General features: G+C 28.8%; 1 protein-coding gene across 2 annotated transcripts; it reads left to right on the top strand.

Moving 5' to 3' along the window:
* The first annotated feature begins 898 nt into the window (after positions 1 to 898).
* LOC113376813 (proto-oncogene c-Fos) lies at positions 899 to 26,256 on the top strand. 2 transcript variants are annotated; one of them, XM_026616879.1, is made up of 5 exons: positions 899 to 1,102; positions 3,176 to 3,777; positions 11,879 to 12,034; positions 20,577 to 20,947; positions 25,609 to 26,256. In XM_026616879.1, the coding sequence occupies exons 2-5, from the start codon at positions 3,586 to 3,588 to the stop codon at positions 25,853 to 25,855; spliced, it is 966 nt and encodes a 321-aa protein (XP_026472664.1). In that variant the 5' UTR covers positions 899 to 1,102; positions 3,176 to 3,585; the 3' UTR covers positions 25,856 to 26,256. The 2 variants fall into 2 exon arrangements, with proteins under 2 accessions (XP_026472664.1, XP_026472665.1); XM_026616880.1 differs by lacking the exon at positions 899 to 1,102 and having other exon boundaries at positions 3,076 to 3,777.
* The last annotated feature ends 476 nt before the right edge of the window (positions 26,257 to 26,732 follow it).

Below are 26,732 nucleotides of genomic sequence, written 5' to 3'. Positions count from 1 at the left end.
TGATTTGCTTATTTTGGGTGAAATTTTGGTGACAGCTTTGCTTACTTTTGCTGACAAGGGGGATGGGGGGGTAAATAATTGTACTAAATCTGCTTACGTAATACTTCAACGTTCCCTGATGGGAGTTTTACTGTACATAGTCAAATAGTTGTTTGTTTGATATGTGTTATTTCTGTGATATTATTGGTTTGATTTTCACAATATAATTACTTAAAGTCAATTTGTACCTTTGTGCCCCGCCGAACCCTATATCAGGATAAATTGACAAGAATTGTTATTTATCTGTTTAGTTCAATATGAATTGGAGCAAACATCCACCCAAAGTATAGGGAAGAGATTACTTAAAATAAATCGAACAGTCCGATACAAAATCATGAGAAAAGTTTCGAAGTATCCGGTTGAAAAGTTTCCTAGCTATTGGTAACGTCAAGCGTAAAGAGATAAACATCGGAATATATAGTATTTGAAGCGCATAAAGTTTTGTTAGAGAAAAAAATGTGTCGATTTTCATATGGACCATTATTATAAAAGTATGTATTGTGTGAAGCCGCTATATAACATATGGGTTAGTACGGTTTGGCCTCGCGATGTAGCTTCAAACACGGAACGCACACATGCGTATAATATCTCACACACATCCGCAACAATTAGACCAACACATTCTCAAACCGTGGCCTTGCGTATGAATGAATTCGTGACTTGTTATCGACCAATCGGACAGTCCGTTGACGTAATTTTCAACCAATCGAGATTCGCGTAGATGTCGTCATTTCTATTTATAGTAGCAATAACACGTAGATTATGTGGGTTTGGTTGTATACAACAGCGCTAGCGCGGCGCGGTAGAGGAATCTTGGTTTTGTTTGTCTCTCATATGAAATGTGCGATAGAAGTAACGCTGAAATTTGTGTCAGTAATGAAGTTATTATTGATATAATTAAACTAAGCCGCGACAAGTATTGCGAAAAGTGTGTGAAAAAGAGGAAAAAGCCGGTACCGGGTTGTCTGTGCAGCAACAAAGCCGCGTGTATCACAATTAAGTTCGTTTAGTGAGTGTTTAGTGTCCTGTGCTATGCCGATCACAGGTGGTTTATGGCAGTGAGGTGAGCTTTTTTGATACTTTAATTTTTTTGTGTTTTCATAGTATTATATTAAGTGTCAATGTGCAAAATATGATTTTATGGATAATCTACTATAATTCTATCGAAACTGCTTTAATGGACATGCTGTCATTGTGGTAATATAAAGTTTCAAATTTATTTGAAGAGCGCCACACGTGGGGTGTGGCGTCACATTAACGGAAAGGGCAAGTGTTATTTAACACACAGGATGCTTTTTGATTTGACATTTTTAACATATTTGTCATTTTTTGCACATTGACATAAAATAAAATGTTATATTTTGGTGTTAGCAAACACATTATGACATAATATATTAAAAATTTGGTTTATAAATATATAAATTTATATTTGCATGCGTTTGAAAACCAATTACAGTAGAGCCTCGATTAACCGGACTAATTATTGTCGATTGGCGTTCGGATAATAAAAAATCCGGATAATCGAATGTGTGAAAAATAATGTTATGTATTTATTAAAAATAACAAATACATACATAGTCATCAACGATAATAATCTTTATTAAGAAATTGATATTTTCTTATGTACATAAATAATTTCTTAGATTACATTACATACATATACTAAACTGTAGCATTAATCGTGCAAAAATTCGACTTGTAGGTATGTACTATGTACATACATATAAATTGGTCGCGGTTGAGAGTCCGGATAATCGCGAATCCGTATAACCGAGTGCCGAATAAACGAGGTTCTACTGTATATGTATATACGCATACCTACTACACATACAAATATATTAATGTTCTTAATGGTGCTCTACCCTAATTCAGGTTTATAGTGTGAGAACACCACGTTTTAGTAATTTTACACACACCCATTTTTACACACACACAACACACACACACATATATATATATATATATATATATATATATATATATATTATATTATACTGTAGGCTAGTGGTTTCCAACCTGCGGGACGCGACCCCTAGAGGGGGGCGCTAGTTTGTTGCAAGAAGAGGGTGCAACTGCATTCAAAATACAAATTTAAAAATAAATATAAATTTACCAAATATACCAAAAACGTTAAAATATTATAAAAAATTATTGAATAAATGATTATTTTTATGTATATTTTTACATAATATTTTATATAAATTTGTAACATGATAAAGAAATTATGTCAGTATTTATAAAATTATATTGTTAGAAAAATCAAAAGGGGCGCAGTAATATTTTTTCAAAAAAACTAGGGGGCACGGTTCGAAAAAGTTGGAAACCACTACAGTAGACTCTCACTAATTCTACACCTCGATTAATCCGACACCCTCGCGACCGATTTTATAATGAAATTTTTGAAAATTTTTGAAAGTTCAAACATTATTTCCAATATCATAGGTTAAATATTTTGACTTTTCAATATAATCCAGTAATCCGACAACCTCCGGTTCGATTAGCGAGAGTTTACAGTATATGTATATATATAATATGTACGTTTTCACTATGAGGGCGTTTGTATATGTTTGTTATGTCACATGATTGAAACGTGCAATTTGTCAGTAAAGCCGCAAATTGTTTATGCATTCTCAGAAAATATGACAATAACCGTGTGCACAAACTTCGAATTGTAAAATCTTAAAATATTTTAATGCGCCATAAAGAAACACACCCACTCATATATAAACATATTCATCCTACTTTATTCTTCCATATACGAGTTTACATATGGTTCGGTCACAAGTGGTTCACATTCAGATAAATTATGATGTTCTAAATATTCGTGTTTTCTGCTTTTACACCGCGACTTTATTGATTTATAAAATAGTGATTTGAATATAATAATTCTATTTTCTGTTTTAATGATATGTTTGTAATATAACTGTTGGTTCAACATCAAAAGCCAAAATTTGTCTTTGAATTTTGCGGTGACAATTGCATGTTTAAATTACAAATTGCATAATTACTGGTCTCGTAAGATTTGAACGTGCGCCAAATGAATAATTCTAGTAGCCAGCAAGAAATCTATCGAGCACATTATTATCTTATTGTGATGTATTCTTCCTAATGATATGCTTCTGTATGCATTTTGCAGATCCAATATCTATCGCAAATTACTTCGTAATGCAAGATTCGAGCATAGCGGGCACAGTTATAAAAATCGCAGAAAAAAGCTAACGAACACATCCTCGGACGCCAGTCTGATTCCGAGAAAGAAACAAAATCAACGGACAACCTTCTCGGACCTTCCTCACTGGAGGGAAAAAAACCTCCAAAATCACATCGGCGCGAGCCTCCACACCGCATCCAGACGAGGGAAAAAACGACAAAGTTGTCGCGCCTTTTTGCCACATATCGTCAAGTCACGCGTGTGTGTGTGATCAGTGATCAATCAAGTTGTGATAGTATTCTTACCTAGGATAGTGATAGATTTACGGCACTTAGATATAGAGATTTATATATTATTATTTAAAACGAATTAAGTTTGAAACAAGAATCGATATAATGTATACGCCGGTGTCGAATAACAACGGGAACATGCTGGCGGTTGATACGTGTCTGGGAGCCGGGGCGAGCGTAACGCCGCGAACCCCGGAAATTCTGAATTCTTTGATCGCTATGACCAACCCTTTGGACTGCAGTCTCCAGGAGAGGCAGCAGAGGGAAGCCACTACACCCACCAATAGTGTTCAACAGGTGATGACCTACATATTATATATGTATATCATGATTTCTTAATATATATATATATATATATATATATAATTTATTTCTATTTTATTTATTTTTATTGACCACGCTTACTTAGAGCATTTAGCCACCTACAATATTTCATTTTTTATATCCTATACTATATCCTAACTGTCTTTTTTTTCAAATTTATTGTCAAAATTCGATTTTTAACTTTTTTGTAGTATATACCATAGAGACAACATTTTAGATTAGTAATCTTCATTTTTACTTCAATACAGGGGGGTTGCAATCGTAGCATGGTCACGTGGCAATTTTTTAGACGCTCCACTTTAACAACAACTCTTAAAATTGACTTTTTTTCTGTACTTTTGAAACATTGATAAATGAATTATTAAACAAATAATAGTGAAAAAAATATTGTCTTTTTTACGATGATGACTTAAATTTATGTATCTACATTAGAATATCCCTTTAATTAAACGCGTAATGAAATAATTAAAAAGTTATTAATTATATTAATAAACGTTTATAATATTTAATATTGATAGTCAAAACAAATTTTACATGGGTATCACAATATATTCAAGTTCCGAATTTGTTTATACATATATTCACACATTAACACATAATTAGTTTTAAAATATTTTCCACATTCTACAACGTCCTCATTATTTTTTATTGTAATTAAATTCGTACCAATAATTAACCAAAGATTTTAATTACCCAATAATCAGTTATTATAAACACAAATATAATAAAACATTTAATCAAATTTCAACGCAAAATAAATAACCCCGACGATAATAATAAAAAAGATTATTTTATTATCTCTTGTTAAATGTTATGTAAACCGATGACACCTACAATTCATATCTAATCTCTTCTTTATTTACACACCGCATGTATATAAGTATAATGCGATAAATATTGTTGCTAAAAAGAATTAACAATGACTTTAATTATTAAAAAATATTTGTGTTAGATTATTTTTTAGTTTTATTTTAATTGCAAATTCATAGTTAAATTACTAAGAAAAAATTCTATCGGTAAATAGTTGACGATTTTGTGCATATACACGTACCTTTATTTTTGTAAGTTTTTATAAAATATTTAACCTACGGCAATAAAACTAAAATACAGAAGTCATTTCATGATACATGTGAATGACTTTTCTCAACTATGATTAGCTCAATTAACAGTTGTTATTCTTTTCTTTTAGTTCTAGAATTTTAACTTATTCGAAATGCAATACTAAACCAAATATCAAAATTCAAAAACGTTATGGTATATTAATGTATTTTAACACTTTGGTAAAATAAATAAAAAGTATATTCAATAATACAAAACGTGGCATTTAACATTGCGTTAGCACACTTATTACGTGTGGCATATGGTTCATGTTTTATTACTTCTTAAATACTTGAAAATAGCATTCATGCTGCAAAAAATGTAATGCAGTAGTTAGACCAACTTATGTAATTCGTAAAAGTAAATTTGAAAGAATATATAAGAAATTGCAATATTACAAATTTAAACTCTTACTGTGCTTGATTATTTTTCTTGAGCTAAGAGATTTCTTCATTATACTTTTTACCTACACTTTTGTGGGCGTTTTATATGACCTTCCATATATGCTTAAAAGAGGAGTTTTGTAATCATATTCATAATTCAAATTACAACTGAAATATAGAGTTTTATTTTTAGTTCAACTTTTAACAAATTTTACTTTGATACAAGTAATATGCAAACTATTCTTTACATAAACTCAAAAAGCCATAAGAAAAGTTATTGCTTCTTGTATGATATTCTGGCTACCGGTCATTCAGTTGATTTATTTTAGTTTTAAGATCGTTGCTGTTTTATAGATTCTATATTTGTATAGTATGCGCTTATGACATAAACTATAAATTTCTGTTAGTAGTAATTAGATGCTTTATAATACCTGTTGCATATTCATGATTGACCGCATGATTTTTTATCAATGCTATCAACGGATTATATTATGGACGTTATAGATTCTATTTTTTTTTTAAATTCCTGTTACCTTTTTTTCGTTTCGTTATGGCGAGTTGCTTGAAAAAACAGTCGATATCCAAGATGGAGCATGTTTCCACGAATTAAAATTTCTTAATTTAATATGTTTTGGTTTAAACTTGATACCTTCCTTCGGTCTCTAGCCCGAAAACGACTCGGACCGTTCGCGCATGTTAAACAAAGTCTGGTTGGAACGTGCATAACATACGTTAGTCAAATATCACATCGTTCATGTTTGTGAATAAAAAATAACATTTATTTGCTGAATATTATGGATACGCCAAGCAGATCTGTAGGTACAGAGTTTCACTATTGGCTTATATGATAAAACTATGGGTCAATATTTGAAATACATCAGTTTGTTTTTGCGACAGATAAATATCACATACTCTGCCATTATTGTTAGTGGACATGTACAGATTCATTCAGTGCACACATTCCGTTTAAAAAAAAAAGATTTGATTTAGTCTTTTTGGTAACGATGAAAATTTGTGCATTTTCAGTTTATTTAAAATATTTTGCTATATTTTTTCATTCTTTAAAAATCGCACATGTTGGCAGTTTAAAATTTAATTAGAAAAGTCTTTACACTTTGTGTTAACTCTTTCATGTATATATAACGTATAAAAAGTAATACAAAACTTAGAAAAAGACATCAGAATGTGGACCAAATGTATCAAACTTTTTATCATATAAACATTGCATTTGTAATTATTGAATATAATTTTTATATTTTACCGAAGATTTCAAAGATATAAATTTACAATGGCTTGCTTGTTTTAACTTCCCATAGAGTAAGTTATAGTAATCGCAAAAAAAATCGAAAACGAAAATATTTATATATCTTAACGTTTCAAAGCCTTCTGAAAATTTTGGCATACCTTAGAAAAAAATGAATGAATGTACCGATTTGAATGCAAACATTCAATTCCTATTGATTGGGAGACGTGCTGATTAGTTTCTATGAAAGGCAGGTTCGATGATACGGGATAAAAAGTGAGAAAAATGGTAATTCGGTTTTTGAGAGAACGGAGCGTCCGATGTGAATAATTTAAAAAACATCTTACTTGACGAAATGAACAACTGGTTGAAGTTGAAAATCCAGAATTTAAAAAAAAAATTAAAACAAAAAAAAACAATAAAAGTCAAATTTTTTCGAAGACTTCAAAAATGTATTATTTTGATATTTGCGGTTTCAGCAATTTGTATTAAGGCATGACCATCAAGATTATTTACTGGAACACGAGCTCCCTTTACAATTTAGGTCGTATTTTCATTTAGACTTTCACTTTCACGAGTTTATTTCCAAAAATAAATCGTGAATATCTGACTTTAGTACCTATTACTATAGAAAAAAGTAATAGATAGAGTAGTATAAATATCTCCTATTGCTGATAATTCTATTTTTTATCCATGTGATAATATTAACGTTAATTGCCGTTTCGAGATGTAATACGATGTTACAGTATCTCACGTCTCTTAGAATCCTTTCAATATCGAATGAATGGTTTTGAATGTTTCAAATTTCAATTTATTGCCTCTCGCTTTTTTGCTCATAAACTATATGTTAATGTCTGTTCGACATTGCCTTTGCTATTTTTATTTCCTTTATTCCCGCCATACGAAATCTTTCGCCTATAATTAGTTGTTTGATAAATTATCTCTCAAATCCGAAGAAACTAATCAGCGGTGATTATGAACGTTTTGTGAATTGAGCAAGTATGAAAACGAGATTTTTTCGGTATTCAAAATATATCATTCGAGTTAAGAGGTAGCATTAATAAAACCGAAATAACACATCATCAAAGAGTCAGCATCGCCAACGGAGCTTAGATTAATTACTATTCGCCATGTTTGTAATAATTTGAATGGTCGGATGCATTTTTTCTCTCAGATCGAGCTTCGGGTTACGACGTTCAAGAACGCGCCATAAGTAATATGTTAGTAGTTTGACGGGTCAAGGCTTCTTAAGTTCTACTACTATTTAATCGCAAACGTTCATATCCAGCTTTGTACTTGAGGATGGTTTCTACACGTGTTGGATGCCGATGTCGAAATTTCGACCACGTATTCTTTCTGGTTACACTTGGCCTAAATTTTGAATAATTGTTTTTTGTCAGAAAAATGACAATAACTTGCCGATGAAGTATACGTCTATAGTTCTATTTTATTTGGCGCGCTATAATAATAAATTGCTGTCAATTTATCTCAATTATCCCAATAACACGTTTTCACAATAAAAATTAATCGGATAAAGGCCATTGGTTCAACTCGCACATGCGATATGAAATAAAACACAATTATTTAGCACTAGTATAATGATTAAAATTAATTAAACAAAATTAATCATTAAATTTTATTGATAATAAATCTTGCAAGCAGTTATGTGAAATGATGAATTTACAGCATTAACATCTTTATTATTTCAATCTATCGGTGCAAATCAACTTATGAATAATTCATATGTTAATTATATATATATATATATATATATATATATATATATATATGTATATATATATATATATATATATATATAATTACATATTTGTAATTTCTTGAATAAATTAACTTATAATTAATTAATTTCGGTGCATAAATTGAATGTGAATTGATGATGTAATCCAATTATTCATTATCAGAAACATATTTCTTGGTCTAATAATGTTATAATTGGTATAATTTGTATACTACTACATATATATATATATATATATATATATATATATATAATAGCTTTTTTTAAATAATCAAATTAAATTAAATTTTAATTTTTGGTTTATTAATCATTCCTACGTTTTCGGGATATGGGATATCTTTAGAAGCTTCGAATTATTGAAACCATTTTTTTCTTTAATAATAAAAATAAGTAAGGATCAAAATCTAATTAGTAATACCTAGAGCTATAGATGTTTACTGATGTTATATTTCCTCTAAATTTTATTGTTTTGTTTGTGTACAATGCAAATGTACTTCTTTTTATTCAGTTTCAACATTTAAGTATCTAATTAATGAAAAAAAATCCACAAAAACAAGAATTTTAATTGTTAACTGATTAACTGCTCTAATATTATTATGCTTCACACGTTTCTACATTAAGTTCTAACAAATATTGATTTAAAATTATTAGTTACATTTTTTACACCTTTTGCGAAAAAAGTATAACTGTGATCATTCTTAATTATTTATAATTCAACTTAAGTTATATTATAAACTATGAAACTATGAGCATTCAAAATATTATTGTTGGGAAACTAACTTCACATATAGTAAACAACATACCGTATTCTGTGACCTATATATTGTTCGAACACGTATTGTTTCAATTAAATTCTTATTGTCAGACGGTATGCTTGTATTTTATGCTAATTATCAGTTTAAAATACATGAAACCTATTTTATTTTTTGGCAAAATTGACAATTTTTCATATGTATTTTATTGACCTCTCTATTTAACCACTTACATTATTTTTTATCCCTTTTTAAATATTTTTTTTATTTATTTTACGTACTTAATTTTTCTTTTACTATTTCGTTCAATGTCCTACAAAAACATCACAACAGTTTCAACACATTTAGTATTATATTTTAAGGAATCTAGTAAATTTTCTAATAATTATTTGATTGAGAATCGCAAGCTCATTATCTACAAGTCACATTTCTGAATTCATTATTAGAAAAAAAAGTTGCGTCGGGCTCAGTTGGATACAAAAAGTTATTTTTGTTGGTTTGATGTTTTAGAAAACAGTTAATTTTTGTTCGTTTCTTTATTCACTTTTTAATTCAGAAATGCAAAAACAAATAACGCCAAAAATACTAACAAAGGTGACTGCTATTTTCAATAGTTAATTTGCATTTTTATCAAATAATGAGGTATTTTTATTGTAGAAAATCTATCTTCATGTTCTATTTTTTGTAAAATTGTTGACTATGTTGAAATACATTTGAATTTACACACATTTACAGACACACACACATATATTAAAGTTGGGTAACTCCGGAGTGAGTTATATCCGAAGATATAACCCCTGCCTCGGAGTGAATCCGAGCGGAGTTGTATCGGAGATTTTGACATATTCGACTTCCCTAAACTGGCACTAAATCTGTTAACACGTACAGACATTTGATTGAGATTTTGTATTAATTTGAAGATATTCTTGGAAAAAAGCGGTCGCTTTCTCGTCTCACAGACAATTTTATGGCTTTCTAGGTACAAAATGTACCTAGACGTTTTTCAATGGTATACAACCAGCAAAAAATATTTAGTATTATATCATTACTGTTACACAATTATGATTTTACAATTGTGTAAAAGTAATAGTATGCTAATCGAAGTACTTGATATATAATTAATTCTCGAACAGGAAATAATAGGAGAAATTAATAAAGAATTGTTCTTATTTTGTACATAAAGTTTACAGCATAATTATCATATAAATATAAAAATTTTCAAAGAATTCTATTCTTTCTCTTCAAAAATAATTATAAAATTGATTTTGATTCTAAAGTTTTTCGTTTTTGTTTGGTCAACACTGCAAAAAATATAAGCCATTGATTCGATGGCCTGCCAAAACTTTTTACATTTCAACATTTATTGGTAATCTTTTTGTTAATCATTGTTTTATTGACATTTATCTATTCATAAATTATCCAGTCGCCTGGTAGCCTAGTGACCCTTTATAGCAAGAGAATTGCCATGATATTTCAATATTTTTATTGTCTCAAATTCGGCTTACTATTTGAGATTTGTATGCATATTGAAATGCATTTGTATGCATTTTTATAATAATATATCTGAAGAAAAATGTTTGAAGTGTCCGTAAACGATTTTCAAATGCCTAATAATTCTTGAGATATATGAACAAAACACTATAAAACACTTTTGAGTCGAGTATTAGGTTTAGAAGTTGTCGGAGTCGTCAGAGTTAAGGGCATATAACTCCTTACTGAAGCGGAATCAAATATTAACCGATCTTCGGATTTGATAAGCCCAACTCTAATATATATATATATATATATATATATATATATGTATATATATATATTAGAGGTGGGCTTATCATATCCGAAGCCGGATCGGTTAGGATTTGACTCCGCTTCAGAGAGGAGTTATATCCACTTAACAACTCCACAACTCCGACAACTTCGAAACATAATACTTGACACAATGTTCTATAGTGTGTTAACATATCTAAGGATTTATTAAGACTTTGGAAATCGTTTACAAATAGTCCAAACATTTTTGTTCATTTTATTATAATAATTACTATATTAATATGCATACAAATCTCAAATAGACAAAAAACTTTAAAATCAAAATCAATTTTGTAATTATTTTTGAAGAGAAAATATAGAATTCTTTGGACATGTTTATATTTATATGAAAATAATGCAGTGAACATTATATATGTAATAAGAACAAATCTTTTTGTATAAATATTTCACAAAATAATAATTTCTCACATTCTTTAATTATTTTCTTTTCAAAAATTTATTATACATTAGGTAGGTTGATTAGCATACTATTGCTTTTACACAATTATAAAATCATAATTGTGTAAAAGTTATAATAAAATACTAAAGATTTTTTAGCTAGTTGTATACCATTGAAAAAGCTCATTTACGGACAAAGGTTATCGTATACAGGATATAGAATTCAAAATAGCATTATTTTAAGACATTATATACCTAGAAAGTCCTAAAACTGGTTGTGAACGAGAAAAAGACCACTTTTTTCGACCCGAATCTTTGTATTAGTAAAAAAATCTCAGGCAAATATCTGCACATGTTAATAGATATAGTACCAGTTTAGGAAAGTAGGATATGACGAATCCAGTGAAAGAACTCCTCTCGGATTCACTCCGAGGGAGGAGTTGTACCGGATGAGTGAGTTGCCCATCTCTAATATATATATATATATATATATATATATATATAAATATATATATATATATATATATATATATATAAATTTCAAGTAGTATTTTAGTTTAAATATATATTTAATTCAGATATGGTCTCCATAACAGGATATTTAAATGTTTTTTTTTCAATGTTACAATTACAATAGACATGTTCGCAACTCATCAAAGCTGGTTTAAAATTGTCGATACAAAGCAAGAGAAAGCATTCCACTAGTGAGTCTGGTTCGGGTAGTAAATGCGAATACAACGGTACGACGGGGAGTGAAGATGACGACGAAGAACGAATGTCGCCAGTCCAAGGGGTAAGATATTCACCATTGATCTAGATCATTTATTTCTATTAAGTCTAATTTATTTAATTAGTTAAGCAATGGACGATTTAACGGAAACTCATTAAGGACAATTAACTCATTTGTTAAACAAAAGTTAGAAGGCATTGAAGATTAGACTAACATTTTTGAGACATTTTTTGAAGTTACTATATATTTATCCATATTAGCCCAAAGTTTTATTATCTATATATCTTATTTTGAAAAAAAATATTACGCGTGATTTAATTTTGAGATAAATTTTATTAAATTTCATTCTAAATGGAATAATAAATTTACTTCTTACTCTTACCTTAGTACTAATGAATAAATGAAGAAACATTAAGAGTTTTTGTAACAAGTGGTTCCAATGTGCAGAATTTATAAAAAGTTCATTTTATTAATCGAAAATGTATGCGAAAATTTGAGGTTTTCGAAATTTATAGTTACATTTTATTTAAATATTTGCTAGTTTACACTACCCCTTTATTATATTTTTCACTAAGTTGAAAAAAGCCAGTAAAATTTGAGTAAGTTATGAGTATGAAATGTTCTGTCTGTGTTTGATATTTAAATATGTCAAAGTTTGATCATTCTTATAAATGAAAATTTCAACTTACCATGCTAAATGTTATCCGGATAATATGCAATATGAATGTTACAAAAAGAGAGTAGTTTAGTGTAGAAATTAAAAAAAAAATAGTTTCTTTTTTTTCATATTTTCAAAATTTAACTATTTAAGAATGTGTATGCAAGAGGATTTCTTAAAATTTAAATTATTTTCGGAGTTACGTCAGTTTGACCACGATAATCCTCTTATGTTTCCTTTTTTTTGCGAAACTTAAATGCGTTTTTCTCAAAACTGTCTTTTCAATACGATGCCCACGATTACTCGAGTTCTACTGGAACGATTTACTTGAAATTTTCGGAGAATCTTCTTTATAGATTTCTCTCAGACATACATTAGCCCCATCTTTAAATTTTAACATTTTTTATTTTTGAAAAATTCGAGAAACTCAAAAAAGTTGTAAGAAATTAATCCTTTGAATTGAAGTCACCATTTTTTCAAAAATTCACTTCAAATTTCAAAGTCAATTATTTGTTGACTTAATTAATTCATTAATATTTTTTTTTATTTCGGTCACGTGTCAACTTTTTGAGACCCCCACTTCAACCACTGCTAATTATTAAAATTTATAATATTTTTTGGTTTTTATTCTTTTATGTACTTTAAAAACAATTGATTGCCTCTTTTTTAACGATGATTTAAAATTCATGCTTCTACACTAGCATACTACCTTAATAGTTTCCTATGGATTTTTAAATTTTTTTACTATAAATTATTTATTAGGCCGATATGTATTCAATATAAATCTATTATGTTAATTTCATAATATTAAGATATCGATTATAATCGATACAATGTCTCTAAATTATAATTATCTTGTAAATTGTTGATTGAAATTGTCCTTAATGTTTTTCTGACACTTGTGTTTGAATATAAACTGACATATATTGACAAAATATTCAATCAATATCAATGTTTTAAATGTGTTGGATCGATTTTTTTTTAGAAAAAATGAAGTACATGGTTTATGTGTCAAGACGATTTACGGTTGTTTATAACTAATATAACGTAAGGAATTGAATCAATACTTCGAAATATAGGTCGTTAAATTTTATATTTTTTTTTGTGAAATATTTAAATTTGAATTTAATGAAATGTTTTAATCCATTACAAATTATTTTTTTTAAATTCGTAATATGTTCGATTCGTAATGCAATTTTTATTGCAATATGAGCCAATGTTTCTCTGGTGTCGTGTAATTATGCAGTTTGTGCTTATCCATTTATTATGAAGTAGTTAACGCGACGTCAACTCTAATAAGATTTTAATAAGGTGCGAATGAAAATGCTTTAAAATTAATTTAAAGTCACAGGTAATTTAAACATAAACACATATTGGATATTTGAAATATGCTATTGTACTACACAATAACGCTTTTAAATATAAAACATAATGATAGGGTAGTATTTACCGGATTAGATTGAACAATAATATAGAGAATTGGGTTTGCGGATATCAGGAATTGGAATTCACGATTTTTGGATGAGTTTAGTTTGTTGTGATACTTCAACGTTCATTCAGTTTTTTTTTGCATTTCAAAAATATATATTTAACTTCCCGTAGGGCAAGTTATAGTAATCGCAAAAAAATCGAAAATGAAAATGTTTATATATCTTTACGTTTCAGAGGTTTCTGAACATTTTGGCATACCTTAGAAAAAATGGATGTATGTGTGTGTGTGTGTGTGTGTGTGTGTGTGTATGTATGTATGTATGTATGTATGTATGTATGTATGTATGTATGTGCGTGTGTGTATGTATGTGCGGATACAAATTTTCGTCGACGATTTCGGGAACACGGATCAACCGATTTGAATAATTCAAAAAACATTCGATTCGTATTAATAAGGAGACGTGCTGATTAGTTTTTGGCGAAAGCAGGTCTAGCCGTTCCAAAGATACGGGGCAAAAAGTGCCGAAAACGGTAACTCAGTTTTTAAGAGAACGGAGCGTCCGATTTGAATATTTTAAAAAACATTTTACTTGTATTGACAAGATAAAGAATTGATCAAATTTTCATGAAGGCAGGTCTAACGGTTTCGGAGATCTGATGAAAAAAGTAAAAAAAAATGCCATTTGGCGGTCAAAAATGATCATTAGACATATGCACATCAAATTATCAAATATTTTATAGAGATTTTAACAATAAGTATAAATTTTTTTTACATTTCTATGGGTTCCGTACCAATGTTTACGCGTTAGACGGCGACGCGGCGCTTACGGGCTTTGATATTTCGTCTTTATGCAGTTAAAGCAGTACGATTGCTCTGAAAAAAAGTTTAGATCTTCCAAAATATGTCAAAATAAAATAAAACATTTTTTTTTAAAAAAAAAAAATAAAAAAAATTTTTTTTTTTTCAAAAAAAAGTAATTTTTTGTCCAATATATAGTTTCTCAAAAATCTTATTTTTTCAAAGTAAATTTTTTTCAAAAATCTTAATCGTTTTTAAAAAAAAAATTTTGGTACGGGAAGTTCCAGCAATTTGCCTTAAGGCACGATGCCTTAATTGCCTTAAGACAGAATTCCACTTACAGCTAGTTTAATATATAAAATGTATAGGCACTACATAATATGGGGGATTGGTACATAAGTCTGCCTTTGGGTATTATACTTCTTCGTTAGATTTTTTGCATCAGTACATTTATATGTAATATCAAAATAGAAAACAGTGCATTTTATTTATGCGACAAAAAATAGTTTTGACCATTCTTGAAAAAAAATATATCAGTATGTTGCAAAATAAAAGTGTTCTAACTACATCTCTGGATGGATCAGTAAATAGTTTGGCATGACGTGTTTGCTATACCAAACTATTTACTAAATTTTAAAAAAATGCGGTTCATTTATTTTTGATAAATTAAATAAAAGTCTAAAAAATATTAAAAAAAAACATTGATTTCATTGTCAGTTTAAATTTGTCTTATATTAACGGCATATAGCAATAATTAAAGGAAGCTTATAATTTTACGATTAGTATGATTTGATAAAAATAAAGAAAATAATCGTTGTTGAATAAACGATTAAACGATTTTTTAGTCTGTGCGACTTATAACAGCAATAATTTTGTTAACATCAGGTATAACTTTACATATTATTTGTTGCACTAGTCTACTTCACGAAGATTTACTTTGTATTGGTTTGTTAAAGCTCTTTGAAATTTAGATACAAGAAAGTTACTGATAGATATTGACATCATTGAAGAATATATATTCAATTGATAATACAATGCAACAGATAATAGAGTTGCAGATGTTTTTAATTCTTTGATTTTTTAAGATGATTAATCAATAAACCGAACAAAAAAAGGGAGAATCTATAGGATATTTTCGTGGAAGCAATTACAGAATTATTTGCCATCGCAATCAGAACGTAATATACGAGTATAATAGCTAATAGAATCTTGTTCGTCGTAATACTCTCGCCTGCGGTTCATGTGCTCATTCCGCCGCGAATTTTAAATTGCCATAGAATTTTTTGCCGCACGAATAAAATAACAGAGTGGCTCCGTGCTTGATTTAAATTATAGATCAAATCTAGGCGAGGCAAAGCGCAACACAATTGTACATACAGTCTTCTATTGTGTCAAGGTTAACTGAATTATGCCGTTTGAATAATCACTTGAGTCAATTAATATCAGAAAAATTTTCACATCTTGTCAATCGTAAGGTAATTACATTTATTCATTACTCTTCGCTAATGGCATATTATTTATGTTATGCTAAATGTGAATAAGTTCTTTAATTACATGCCGGCTGCATTTAATCATGTTGTTGTAAGGATGAAGTAAAACGTTCTGGACTATTAATCGTTTTCTTATGAAATTCATATAATGGAGATTTAGATATATATGAAACACTATTGATTTTGTTTATTTTTATATACACTTGAAAACGATGAAATATATCGTTTACATACATTATGTCTACATGTGTATTGAGCAGGGGTGATTAGGTACGGTTGTGCCACTTTTTTTGTCAGCAACAATTTTGTCAATTTACTTGTTAGCTAGGAGAAAAGTCAATTGAATGAAAATTTGAACATTTACAATACAAGGAAATGCTGAAATACTGTCTTTAAATATAATGTCTTAATATTATACAATAAAAGGGCGAGTGTCACAGTTGTCCACACCCGAAGAACAGATATGACAGGCATATAATTAGGTTAAAAAACAATATCTATAAGTACCAAAATAGTTTATAACGACGATTTATTGTCAGATATGTGTAACACAACACAACATGAACAAAGGTTAAGAAAATAATAAAACAATATATAAAAAAACATAATTTTTAAAACAAGAAATTTTTGTAAAATCTTTTGTTTTCTTGTATTGAATTTTCTTCTCGCTTTCTCTTTTATATTTTGTCTTATTTATGTTAGATTTTTCCTTGTCTGTTTAAATTTTACCCAAAAAGGACAAGAAGTGCATGTCACAATATATACATGTCACAATATATACATAAAACTAATTGCTGGTAATTAACTACTAATGTTCAAAATAATGTAGCAAAATAACAAACAAAGTGGTCTATCTGTATACAATTAACTGCCTGTCTACAGATGAATATTGTAAACTTGTTCGAACAAACATACTTTATCTTGCTCCCTTTGGACCTTATCTCAAAATCAGTATAGTTCAGCTGTTTTGACGACTGTCACTACCGTACCCTAGCACAACCGTACCCAGTCTCCTCTATATTTGGTGTGAATATTTTTTGTTGTTTAACGCAATTTTTAATTTCAAACATAACAAATAATACACAAAGATTTAGTTTCATTAAAGTCATTCGTTTAAATTCATTAAATCTTATCTGAGTATCGCTTTTTTAATCAGTTCACATTGTAAGATTACATAAGGTAAAAATTATTCAATTTTATTGTTAGTGTGTTAATGTGTTAGTGCTGTAATGTTAGCAATGTATAATATACGTTGTATCTACTTGAATAATGAGTGCAATGAAATATAATTCATAGTAATGACATACATTGAATAATAATTATGTGAAAGTACAATAGTCTTCAATAATAGAAGTAAGAAGTAAAACCATATTTAAAATAAATATTTTAACAATTTGCATTTTGAATTATATTTGCGCATAATAGATATTTCACTAAATGTTCATTAAATTAGCTTGATTCGTACTTCATTATATTCTCATTTACAAATTTGATATGTTTATCATGATCCACATAGTTATAAGCGTTGTTGTACAATTATATTTTTAATTATCAACAATATCATCATTGTCCTCTGGCTCTTATTGACATAAATCAATTATGTACATTATTAAATAACAATATAATTGCATGTGTCAATTTTTATAATTCGATACCCAAAGCGATTCGAATTTCAATTAAAAGCACACAAGCTAACTGATGTTTGCAAAACAATCTCTATTTGTCCAAAACGTACACAATTTATTACTCGGATTAATGATTTGATTGAATTTTTATCAATAGTGTAGTAGTGATAGGATATTAAACATGGCACTACACATTATGATATTTGTGTATATTTCAAATATTGCAGTTTGACAGAAATTAATGAATATTCAACGGAATAAAGCATTGTGGACATGTGAATTGCTGAAGGCGTGTTATCAAAGCACTTGTTTGCATGGAAATTTATGTTTAAACCACAATAAATCTATTTGTGTTATTTAAATTCTCTATCAAATTCGATTAATATAATTAAATTTGTTCGTATGTGTTTTTAATTGTTTAATTTCATGCTAATATCGGTAACCGATGTTTTACCAACTATTTGCCAACTCTTTTGTGTCGTACATTTATAATTTTTTTTGATACTGTACTATTACACAATTTGCCTAATATAAGTACTAAAGTATTGACAAACTAATCGTACTGAACAAGGTAATGATATAATGGCACAAAATTTTAAATTAAAAAAAAAACACTCACAGTGCATTTAATTTGACAATTAAATATTGAAGTATCGATATAGTATATTCATATTGAATAATCAAATAAAATTAAATGATCCATTTAGTAAATTATAACAAATACTATTCAACACTATCTAAATTAAATATTATTAAATATAAATAAATCATTGTAACTACTATGAATTAAATATATAACAAAATAATTGAACGAGTTGTTATCGTTTAACACATTCATAAATATGTGAAATCATTTAAGTTTATATTTGAATTGTTTAGTGTTTACTATTTTGTCGAACAGGACTGTTGATTAATAAGCCCGTGGGAATAAAAACAATAAATATACAATCAGCTAAGATATAAACAAATAGCATTCGTTGTTTAGTTGATAAATTCCGACACGGACAATACTTGAATTATAATATACTCTTATTAGTAGTTAGTTTTAGATATTCTTAATTATTAAATGGTTTGTTTACATGCGCAGATGGCAAGAAATTTGATATATATATTTTTTATAATGAAATTGGATAGAGCACGTAATGAGAAATATAATACTGTGGTAATAATCCTTTTTATTACTATACAGCGTTACTTTCGAAAAACATATTTAAGATCACGTGTTATATACTGTGCATATACTTTACAGATCATTTTATAGTTCAAGTGGAAAAAAAATTAACTAGGGTAATTGGTGATTCAATTAAAAATGTTAAAAAGTGTTTAACCCTTTGAAGCATTATTTATCAAGCGCAAACTTAACCACTAAATCAATTTGTAATGAAAAAATATATAAAAGTTAATAAAAATCGTAGTAACTAATTTAATGTAGTAATTGATATCACTTTATACACGGGTTGGTTGCAATATCTGGCTCTATGATAAATAGTTAAAAAATTGTTACATAAGAGTTTGAATGCTTTGTGATATACATCTTTGTGATATACATCTCACTTTAAGCTGTCAAAATAAAAGCTTTTTAACAAAATTTCATTAATTTAGGATTTGCACGAAATTATAAATACTAAACTATATTTTTCTTATATTTTTATCCATTGCTTTACTGTCAAAATATTTTACTGTCAAAAGACAACACAACAAAATGTATGTTACAATTACGAATTCTTAGTAGTCTATGTCTATGATTGAAATATGTAGATAAGATGCAAACTCCTCGTTTTATGATCAAAACTAATTTTTATATGTGTATAAACTAGTTTGTTGGAAATACCAAAACAAAGAGCATTATCCTTTTAAAACTTTGTTTTTAATTAGTGTTCATATATAATTGATAGCGTAAAATACCTTTTTTAATTTATTTTATCATTTAAATAATATTGAAATGATTAAATGTGTTTGATATTAAATATATGTATTAATATTTATTTTTCGTTTTATATGTTTGTTATTCATCACATTAAAAACTGACAAAAACGGCTCTTTATGGTGGTTTTCGTTCAGCAAGGTTTTTCCATGCAAAAGTGAAGTTGTAAAACGGGGGATAAGTGTACTTCGAGAACATTACCTAAATTAATGTATAATAATTTCGATTTTACTAATAAAATTGGTGAAAAAATAGAAATCTACATATATAACATAAACGACTATATATAAGAATTCAATGTATGCCATTATAAACCTTTATTTCTATTTTTTATACGTATGTCATTAAGATAGCACTGAAGGTCATCAAAATGCACAAAACAATAGTGTTTCACGCATTTAAATAATAAATGTTAGTACAATAAATCTGAATTTTGTAACAATAGCATATTATGTTAATTAGCTGAGACGAAGGTCGGTCTGTGCGAATCGCGAATCGCCTAATACATAACCGTTTGCATCTATGCATTATTATTATTTGAGACGCCTAACAATCGTCCTTGATCTTGGCACTGTACTTCTCGGTCTGACACTTGAATCCGCGTTAGGCTAGAATTATAGTCACCTACGTTTATGATCTTGCTTCACCTGGTGCGTTGCGTGCATTTCTTGCTTGCAGCTGACGCCCGAGGACGAGGAGCGGCGTAGGCGGCGACGGGAGCGGAACAAAATCGCCGCGACCAAGTGTAGGCAGAAAAAACGCGAACGGACGGTGAATCTCGTTTCCGAGTCCGCGGTACTCGAGACCCAGAATGTAGATCTGAAGGCGCAGATCAAAGAGCTCGACGCGCAGGTCAGGCAACTTGTCGACATGTTGACCAGGCATTCGCCGTCGTGTCTGAGGAAGCAGAATGATGTCACACTGACAAACTACAGTCAGTCGTACGCCTCTTTCTGTTCTTCCAATCCTATGTACCTGCAGAGCGCCACGCCGGTCGATCCTTACATTGGAGCGGACTCCATCAACGGATTCACCGACGATGTTTTGAGGTGCATATTAAAATATTTGCTTAATGTTATATTATTTATAAAATCTCGCCTGCATGATTTTATCAGAAACAGATATTAAATCTCGATCAAAATTTGTATTCTACTTTAATAGCTTGCGCAATAATCAGATATCAATCTCAAATACTTCAAATTCGTATGTTGAACTCGGGTCTTATATTTCAAGTTTTAGTCTTCGCATAACTAGAAAGACATTATTATTATTATTTTCTTTTTTTTTTTAACAACAATCAGAACCTTACGTCCTATGAGCTGTTGGGCTGAAACTTCTCCTTACTTCGTATTTTTAGATGGTAACCCAATGGTTAATCCATCCATATTTGATGATTTTTGTTATTAGAATTAATCTAATAGGGCTGACTTTTTATTGGTGCAGCAATGCCGGGCAAGGGCTATTTTCACTTGGAAACATATTGGTATCTATATTTCCAAGTGAAAATCGTTGTCACTGCTGCCTGACAACAGGCTGCTCGAAGTGGGTATCGAACCCGGGACCTCTGAAACAAGTTCCGTCGCTCTTAACCGCTTACCTACGGGCGAGCCCAGAAAGACATTATAATTTATATTTTTTTTTATTACCAATAATTTTCAATAAAAGATTTTAATTTGAGACAAAAATATTAACTTTTGTGTAAAATGTTGCTTGACAGCATCAAAACAAGAAAACCCACTTTACTTCAACTGTAATTACACAGGTCCACAAAAAACAGTTGTCTGTGTTGGGTATGTTCTATCGTTGAACTTAAAATTATGGGTTATATGGCAAAAAATCGATTTGTTCTAAATAAACGGAAAAATCTTTGATCTAGTAATTCCTCTGCGTGATAATTAAAATCTTATAATTTCTGTCATTTTCTGGTCTTTTTCACCTGATGATCTATAGCTCATGCTTACTGCTGTAGATCACAGCATTAATTTTTAGGCATATTTTCAAATATTCAATTACAAGTGTGTTTACAGATTCTTCAGGGACAATGACAATGAGTGAATGTCTGCAATTTACTACTGAATTATACGAAAAAACCTCAATAGTTATTTGAGGTCAAAAAAGCCAGGAAATGACATAAATTATATGATTTAATTATGATAGAGAAGAATTACTAGATGGAAAATGTTGTCGATTTTTAAATTTTTTTTTTATTTTTTCCATTTGACCTCTAATTTTGACTTTATAATCCTGATCAGGGCTAAAAACTACATTAGAAAACATACGCCGCACACCCAACACAGACAACTTTTTCTTGTTAAACATATGTAAATACATAGTTTCGCCTACTATTAAAAGTTATTGAAGTATTTTTGGAACCAAATCAACGTATTTGAAATATACTATAATCTTATATTATAGTATAATAATCATAAACTAATTGTTGTCATATATAACTCAATGCATTAGAATATTCATCTGTTTTTCACACGTATCCTTGAATTCTTTAGGATCACATGTTTATTTTCAAACATATAACCAAATAAATAAAACAACTGATACAATATAAATATTGCTCTAAATTGGATATGTTAAAAAATAAAGAAGTGAGGTTACAGGATGAGCAAATACACAAACTTTTTCTAATAAATAACATTAAAACCGAGGACTCAATTGATCTGCTTAATATAATATACTTTTGGATTTAATTGTTGCAAGCTGCTATACGAGTATTATATAAAAATAGTATATTTAGATTTTTTTCGTATAATTAGTATCATATTTTAAATTCTTTGATATTATTTGTTTTTTTTTTTCATATTATCTTCAATTGTTTCTCTCAATAAATTATATTTTCCGAACAATATTTATAAACTATCGTTTTTACTTTCGTTGAGTATTAACTATAAGATAATGTGCAATATGCACGCTTTCTCATCATCTTTAAAGCACTTCTTTATTAATTCATGTCCAATACATCTAAAACCGTAAATTCCAAAAGCTCTTATATACACGTAACGTACTACTATAAAGCATCGAAGGTCGCATCTCATTTGCTTATATAACGTAACATTTCCGACCTCTCAACATTGAACACATATTGAATTTATTGTTGATATTAAATTACTTGATTCATCTACATAGTTAAGTTCTTTGTATGCACGTATATTCGATAGATTATGTACGGCAGTTACTAATTATTTGCTATCATCTTGATAATTGCTTGCCTCCCACATCATATCAGCGTAAAACATTAAATGTGGACGCTTATTTCGATCGCGAAGGCAGATAAACGCACTTTGCAATAAGTTCTTGTTAAACAACAACGCGCGTTGGTGTGTTCAATTATTATTTCAATCAATGTGTAATTTTTCTACCGATTACAGAGCTGAACACGTGCTTGAATTGTGTCCTTGAAGATTTATTGCTCGGGGTACTTTTCGAGAATGCAAATACATGGAGTTTTATGGAATTGCATGAATACTATTCGTTTTTAATTTATGATCAGTGATTAATTGCTGCGATTTACGTTTTGATTTACCTCGACACACATAACTAGATATTTCAGAGGTCTTCGATGAAAACTAATTACTTAACTATTGTAGCAAAATATTATTAATAATTCTTGGATTAGTATTTATAATACATTCTTCAACTAATACTTTACAAAATTTATTAATGCTTGGAAATACTTCACGGTGCGCCATTTATATGTGGACAATGAAAATGTTGAATAACCTGAACAATTTTCAATGAATAAATGATAAACTTTTTTTTTATTATCAAATTTAAATCCTTACAATTTTTTTAGTTTCGAAAAAACCTTCACTACCCGCAATTGGTTGAAATTTGTCAATTTTTTTGTCTCAAATTAATAACGGGTTTGCATCTGTATTCACTAAAAAATTAATTCTTACAAATAATTTCATCAAATGAGGATAAATATTAAAGTTATAGCAAAGAATATTTAATTGGGCAACATCAATTTAGCTATGTCACTTTTGGATTTGATTGCTATTTGTTTCACTTATAATAACATTAATTTTATTTAATTGAAATAATATTAACTGCTGTTATATTTTAAGTAAAAATACTTTCAAATAATTGACGATTTTAATGACGAATTATTTTTTATAGTTTTTAATACTTCTTTCTAATTTTTTTAGGCACAGTAATAGGTTTTATGTAAATATTGGTACAACATTTTACCCTGTTTTAATTTGGAACATTAAATTGCTAGTGTAGATATAATAGTTAATTACACAATACGTCACATTTTTTCATTTTTTTTAATCAGAGGTTTTGCTATTGGATTTTACTATTATTATATTTTTATTATTTGTAACATATTATATTATTACTCGTTTTAATTTTATTACCATATAAATTATGGATGCGTAACCGGTTACCGCGCGGCCTAGTGTGGCAACCTATTTTGAGTATAAAATATGTTTCCAGTTGAAAATAAGACTATTTTGGGCATGGCAGTGTGAAATGGCAATGTCAAATCTTTCACATTATTCTTCTCTGAATCGAGTTGGAGTTTCACACCTCACTCAGCTAACGGTCCTGCCCTAGTTATTATTTATTATTATTAGTATTATAAAACATAAATGAATTAGATATTATTGAAATTATGTGAATAATTTATCTCACTAGCTTTTTTCTTCGTATTGCTCTTCTTCAATTATTCAACATTGGGTTTCTCGCTTTCCATTTTGTAGGTAATATTTTTCATTTGATAGTTTTGCAGTGCTTTTTTAATATCTATAATAATTAAGAGCATATTAGCACATTACTAACTTCGTATTTAAGAACGCAAGGATATAAGCAAATATATATTATAACAACCACATCAGAAAGACCTTAAGGACGGTTTTAGCATGAATATATACATATTTCAACCCTACACTTGAGTATTGAGATTGATTTCTGATTACTACTACTAGACCAATGTAACTTGGTTGACAGGCGGTGACAGCCACTACCTATTTCGTTGATGTATGTCGCAGATATTTTTATGATATCCCATTCTAAATAATATATTTATATATATATATATATATATATATATATATTTATTTATTTATTTATTTATTTATTTATTTATTTAAAATGACTACGAAAATAAAACATCCATCCATTTTCACATACAAATAATAATCATAGTGATACATTTTGCTTATCTTTGAGAAAGTGTCTTGTCGTCATTGATTTTTTAGGTTAATGTTATGTCTGTCATGATTTTCTTTGCGGCAATATTAATTTACTTAAAGTGTTGTATCTGTGATTTTTATTGACAACTGTTAATTCGGTTTTCTTAATTTTGTTAAAATAATTTATGGTTTGATATCTACAACAATTATTTATGACACTAATTATTCAATATTGCAATTTTCTTACATTATAACATAACGTTTGAACATATTTTTTTCATTTTTATTTTTATATATATATATCAAATTGATTTCTAATATATAATATAATAATAAAAAAATATACTGTCATAGAAAAAGGAAAAACATGTTTTTATTAGTCGACTGTCTAAAGAATTATAAGAGGTTAAATTCTCCGGTCCATAATTTTCTTTGTCCCAAGTCATTATAAATATTTGAATTTTGTGAATTTTATATTTTACCTGAATACTTTAACTAATTAAGAAAGAGTGTTTTCAATGCTTTTAAAATAAATTAATTTCTATTATTATTTTTTATAGAAATACTGTGTTAAAGCACGATGCTGATGTTTACATGACAAGTGCAAAAGACGACACAATGCACATTTTACCTGATATCAATACTTTCGGTCATCCGACCGATATATCGGTTCCAAAAATCGAAGACAATAGCTTCGATTTGAGCGGCGAAGAAGAGACCAAATACACCGATTTGGACAATCAGGAATGTTTCGGATACCCACCTCAGCAGCAGTGCCATCAGCTTAGGGGCGTTATGCCCACATAGCGATGGTTACGATTGCGCACACATAAAGAAATATTCCAAATTTTCGTAATATTAATTCGTCGAATTCACTCAGAAGAATCGTTTTCGCCACTTTCCTGAACTTTTTTTGTACCTTCATGTGATCTGAGTTAGGAGCGCGCATATTGGAGAGTCAGTATAGAGGTTTTATACAACTTTTCCGATTTAGAATTTATATTTTTCGTTATATTCATTCTCTGATAACTAAGAGTTATCGGAAAGATTGGATACTGATATATATTTTAATGTTTTATATATTATATTTCACATTCTAAACATCACTTACTAACGCTTATACATGTACAGATTTATATTTTTATGAACGTAGATGTAATGAGCACATTGGATTAGTGAACGCTGTAATCCAATGAAAAAAACTTTCCAGGAGAAGATGAGTACCAAATGTTTATGTACAATAAAATTTTATTGAAAAAACCTGTCACGTGTATTTATTTATATTCATATATATGGGTGACATCTTAAAATAAAATTATATTATATATAATAGATTTTATATATATACAGGGTCTCCGAGATCTTGACGTCAAACCAAAACGGGGTGGCAGTATTGACTTCAACTGTCCTGTAAAAAATTAGAAAAAAATTATCTCACGTTGCTTGGAAATTATGAGCTTTGAAGTGCAACCTAGAGCTTTAGTGAAATTATTTGTGGTTAATTTTTACTAATTTTGTCATTTAAACTTTGTAACCGTAACAGTTCTAGGACCACAGTCAAGAACAAAAACACAATTGTCTTAAGTTTTCATGAATTAAGACTATTGTTGAAACATCAATTTAACATTTAAAGAAATCAGTCGACTTGAGGGGCTCTTTTTTCTTAAAAAAATCTACTAAGGTG

The sequence above is a fragment of the Ctenocephalides felis genome, unplaced genomic scaffold (genome assembly GCF_003426905.1).
Source record: "Ctenocephalides felis isolate EL2017-DRISC unplaced genomic scaffold, ASM342690v1 CF-g0.4_SCAFFOLD_01886, whole genome shotgun sequence".
Lineage (NCBI taxonomy): Eukaryota > Metazoa > Arthropoda > Insecta > Siphonaptera > Pulicidae > Ctenocephalides > Ctenocephalides felis.
The sequence above is the reverse complement of the archived record's forward strand: the minus strand, read 5'-3'. Positions and strand labels throughout refer to the sequence as shown.